Source organism: Austrofundulus limnaeus, unplaced genomic scaffold (assembly GCF_001266775.1).
Source record: "Austrofundulus limnaeus strain Quisiro unplaced genomic scaffold, Austrofundulus_limnaeus-1.0 Scaffold1005, whole genome shotgun sequence".
Taxonomy (NCBI): Eukaryota; Metazoa; Chordata; class Actinopteri; order Cyprinodontiformes; family Rivulidae; genus Austrofundulus; species Austrofundulus limnaeus.
The window spans coordinates 63601-68690 of record NW_013953407.1 but is presented as its reverse complement, the minus strand read 5'-3'; the positions used below and the strand labels follow the sequence as shown (position 1 = coordinate 68690).

The 5090-nt window shown below is 39.8% G+C and overlaps 1 protein-coding gene across 2 annotated transcripts in view; it reads right to left on the bottom strand.

Annotated features, from left to right (window-relative positions):
- The window catches only part of slc41a1 (solute carrier family 41 member 1), a 57963-nt gene that overhangs the window by 6845 nt on the left and 46028 nt on the right, over positions 1-5090 (bottom strand). For both annotated transcript variants that reach the window (XM_014030148.1, XM_014030147.1), the window contains 4 exons: positions 2109-2256; positions 1919-1998; positions 1608-1742; positions 716-864 (listed from right to left, as the gene is read on the bottom strand). In XM_014030148.1, coding sequence (XP_013885602.1) covers positions 716-864; positions 1608-1742; positions 1919-1998; positions 2109-2256 — 512 coding nt within the window. The remainder of the gene's footprint in view (positions 1-715; positions 865-1607; positions 1743-1918; positions 1999-2108; positions 2257-5090) is intronic.

Here is a 5090-nt window from a genome sequence, read left to right as displayed (position 1 = left end):
GAACCCGTCCAGAGGACCTATACAATTTTTTTCCTTTTGATTTTTTAACTGGATTACTGAGATGCATCAGGACAGTTTGAATGTTGCGCGTCGTGCGCAGCCTTTGCAAGAGGAGCTTGGTCACATACGCAAAGTTGGACATATCTGTTGGATAATGGCGCTCTGAGCACAAATGTTTAATATAAAGTTGAGTTTTATAGACCAAAGTCCAAGGAGAGAAATGAAGGAGGAGAGGTTTCACTGAGGACTGACCGCTGCGCTGCTCCTGCAGACTGCTTCACCGGCTGGCTTTACTGACCCGCCTGTTTTGCTCTGCTCTGATTGGATAAAAGTGCTCTGGGGTTTGTTTCATTTGTTGAAAGTAGTGTCAAGTTTAGGGGTAGACTGGGTGGCTTCAACAAGACTGCAAAAGAAAATAGCCAGAGTTGTTATTTTTTCCTCCCTTATAGATGATGGAAATCCATCGTGGCGACGGAGAACTTTAAGCCCTGTAGACTGGACTGACTCCAGAAGTTGATCTGATGTGGATGGTACTTTCTGAGAGTTTCATTAAAATGCTTCTAGGTATTTTCATTAGATATTTTGCTAACAGACAAATGAATGTACACAAACTAATACTGCAATGGGCAATAAACAATATTTAATGTAAATGTCATTGTTCTTGTGTCATGTAATGAGTTGATCAGGATCTACGATGAGCAGAAAACACATGTACCTGCAGCAGTGCAGCCACCAGGTAGAAGGTGATGAAGATGGGTGTCAGGGTGGTGTGGCCCCCCCTTAAGGAGTTGATGGTGTAGAGGAAAATGAGGTGACCCGGGGCAACCAGGAGGAAGAGCACACGGGCAGAACGAGAGTTCACAGCTGGAAGAGACAGACATTTCCTCACTCTGCTGCTGTTTTACTGCTATCCTCTACATCAGTGGTTCCCAAACTTTTTGTCTTCTGACCCACAAAATATCCATGGCAAAAACTTGTGACCCCAAATATTACACGAACTTTGTTAATAACCCTAAAAACACAGGCTTTTTGACAACCTAAACAGCTTGTACAAATACTTAGTTATACTTTTTTGTGTGTTTTTGTAATAGTTATAGGGAAAATATTACATCAGCAATTATTTTATTACCTTTTAAATTGATTTCTGGAGATTATCCAAGGTGCTTCATGACCCATAATTGGGTCCCAAGCCCAACTTTGGGAACCAAAGTGCAGTGGTTCCCAAACTTTTCAGCTTATGACCCACAGAATAGTACAAAACAGTAGCAGAGACCTGTGCCCCCAACTATTTTTGGATGATAAACATTTGTATCAGGTCAACAAAACATGGGCATAGTAACAATATTTTTATACTATATTTATCCATTTTAAATATACTAACCTCACTCCTTTGTAACAACTAAGGCAAAAATGTAATTAATTCAGAAAATATTTTCAGGACCCCACCTTGATGTTTCGGGACCGTACTTTGGGTCCCGACCCCAACTTTGGGAAACACTGCTCTACATGATGATGATACTATGTTTATTTGAGTCTTTGATATGAACTTCATGAGGAAAGGCATGAAGACAAAGTGGGGAGCATTCTACTAGTGTGGGTGGTCTTACTGGAGCCAAAAAAAGAAGAGCAGGGGGTTGGACACTTCCTGGGAGCAGGGTTGGGATCCCCCATGGGCAGACCATTCATGTGGAGGTAGGTGGAGATCCGACTGGCCTGGACTGCCACCAGGTTTCCTCCCACACCTGAAAAACACACATAATTGTAGTAATTTGCCAACTGCTGGTGTTACAGGACGTTACAAACGGTGATCGTGGGGAAGATGCACAGCAGGGTTAGAGGAGAGTGCTGCCATGTTGTCCCTACTTCAAAGAGACTAAATCTGATCAGGGTAAAATTCTGGAGGTTTAAGACTTCTCACCATTGATGACAGGAGTGAAGACAGCCATGCCGGCAAAGTTTGGGTTGGTGACGGTCTTGTCGAGGATCAGACCTCCAACACTGAAAGAGAAGAACATCTCTATCACATCCCACACGCCACCCCTTCTATCGGTTCAATCTTCCGGACCTTTTTCAGGTGATGAGCAAACACAAGAATCTCTGCTCCCCACCTGCTGATAGCCATGGCGATGATGACCGGCTCCCAGCCAGAGTACAGGACATCTCTGGTAGAGGGGATCTTCCTGGCAATCAGCACCCACAGGGGGCACATGGCCACGAACACGGCACACACCAGTGGGTTGGCAAAGTCGTTATACTCTGGATTGGAGGGAAGTGACGCACATCAAACATGAGTTACAAATTATTTTTTAAACATGAGGAAAACAACTTTAGCAACAGGGATTAAAGTCTATTTGTCAGGTTTAGTTCATATTTGCAGAACCCGTAAATGTGTACTTTATGGACTGATTGCTATGTAGCATTCTTCTGACGGCAGCATAAAATATGTTTTTAAAATATGTACCAGGAGAAAATGTAAACATCACACAAAAAGACTCCAGGTCCAAACCCAGGACCCTCTGAGCCATTGTGCGGATTATGGAGCATACCAGAAGAGGATTTATTTAAAAGTCTGGCATTAAAGGTAATGGCGGATAAGCATTCATTCAAGTATTATAATTATCTTTTGAAAAAAATATTTTTAATCAGATAGATTTTTAACAAAGAACTTGATCAATAAATAATTGACAGACAGTAAAACATAATAGTTTGAGTGTATTTTCAGAAAAAAAACAAAGTAAAACTTTTTTAATATTGGCTTTGATAAAAAGAGTGACTTCACAGTTCGTCCTGTAGGTTGCAGTGTTCATCGACTGAAGCTGCAGAACTCAAAGCCACAAAGAAATGCAGCATCCAGCAACAACTCAGACAAGTCAAGCACAGCAGCTGGCTTTGTTCAGCACGTGGGATAGTTTGAGCTCCATCACACAAAGAATGTCAGAAACAAGGTAAGGGTTAGAAACATGTCTGACAGAAGAGGAAGTCTCATGACTCTGTGGCTTTGTGTGTTTGTGTGTACTAGTTTCTGCTACAGAGTGAGGACCACTTGCAAAATAGTTACTATCAGTGAGGTCTTTGGTATAAAGTGAGGACCTTGTCCTGGACCTCTCCTGGTTAGGTTTAGAGGTATGGAATGAATTATGTTCATGTTCAGGATAGGTTTAGGAATAGGAATAGACTAGTTATGGTTAGAGTTAGGAATAGACTAGTAATGTTTAGGGTTAGGAATAAAATATTAATTGTTAGGGTTAGAAATAGACTAGTAATGGTTAGTTTTAGGGAAAATGTCTGGGTTAGGCATAAAGTTACAAAAGGAATGGAAGTCAATACAAAGTCCTCAGTTCGATGCAAGTACAAGGATGTGTGTGTGTGTGTGTGTGTGTGTGTGTGTGTGTGTGTGTGTGTGTGTGTGTGTGTGTGTGTGATCTAAACTTGTTGCATGAAAGGTGGAAGCTGAACTGTTTTCCTACATGGGGTGCAAAGATTTTAATGATGGTAACATTTATTTGCTTTAACTAGAAGCATAGCAGTAGCATATATGACCACACACATATGCAAAGCACCAATGCACAAGAACTCATGAAGTCACCAGAACAAATTTACTGTTTTGGGTGGGGGTCTGAATGGGATGAGGGGGTGTTGGTGGGGGGCACTCATTGGTGGGCCYGATAGCAGTGGCACCTGTAGAAATCTTTTTCAGGGGGAGCCATGGGGGGCCACTGAAAAACCAGGGGTGGCACACCAAAACTAATATCTACAACAAAAATTTTATCATATGGTTGTAAAAAGGACAATTTGATAGCTATGGCGATATCAAATCTATGGATTTGCCAACAGATGTTCAATTTGTAATTTTATAGTTAATATTACTGATTTTGAGATGTACAGAGACAAAAACAATAACAAAACGATCTGCACCTCTGCAACAGTCCATTTCTAACTTGTTCTGTATCTTTACACATGGGGTACCATAAGTTGTCCTTACATTGTTACATATTTCAGTGGCATCAGAAGTATTTGTAATGTTGGGGGGACCCACTTGTGGGGGGTCTGGGGGTCTTCCCCTAGGAAATTTTAAAAGAAGTAGATGCCATTTCCTGCATTTTGGTGTATTTTAACAGGTTGTTAAACAGAGTTTTACCTACATAGAGTATTCTGAGTATTCTATAAATTAAGTGGAATAAATTTATTTGTTAAGCAAGAAAACACTGAGTGAAGTAATATTTTATGGTAAATGTGGGGGTTCAAATGAATTCAATTTTAAATGTGATGGGAAAACTTCCCTTCAAAAATGATTGCTGTGATGCCTGTCATTTTATTTAAAAATGTCAATATATATATATTAAAGACATTTACAAGGAACAAGCTTTTTAAATTTTAAAGCCATCACCTCTTCTATGCATTTTAAAAGTTTTATTTGCTTGTCGATGTTTAGTTTTGTGAAGAAAAACAGTAATTATAAAACCCCAAAACTGGAAATAAAGACTAAAACAAGCACAATTACAAACTACATCTACTGTAGTATTAACCCAAACTCTTCACAGTGGAGCTGGCATACACACATGCCGCAGCCATCCAATCCAGTCATTTTAAACTTCAACAGAGGCCACACCTCCAGCAAGAATTGCTTCTCTATAGTTATTTTCTTTTTTATGTCATATCAGTTTTAATAAATATGATTTTGGTCTGTGAGAGAAAACTGGAGTACCTGGAGAAAACCCACTCCTTCACAGGGAGAACATATAAACACAACCTAGAATGTTTATCCAGCAATCTTCTTCCTTAGAGCCAATATGTTGCTCTTCCAACTGTGCCACAGTACTGCCTAATTTTATATTTTTAATATAATTATTTAAATCATTTAATTAATATTTAATTAAAAAATATCTATGAATATAACCCCCTGAGAACCTTCATCTTTATTTGAGAACAATGGGCCTCATGCAAGAACATGCTCGTATTCTTATCCTAAATTTCTCTTACTTTTGTTCGTGCAAAGGGTTCGTACGAACATGTCACGTCAGATTCAACAAACTCTTCTATCTTCAGGAAAAGTGTGTAAATGAGCTGCGTAAATTCCACCTGTTCGTATC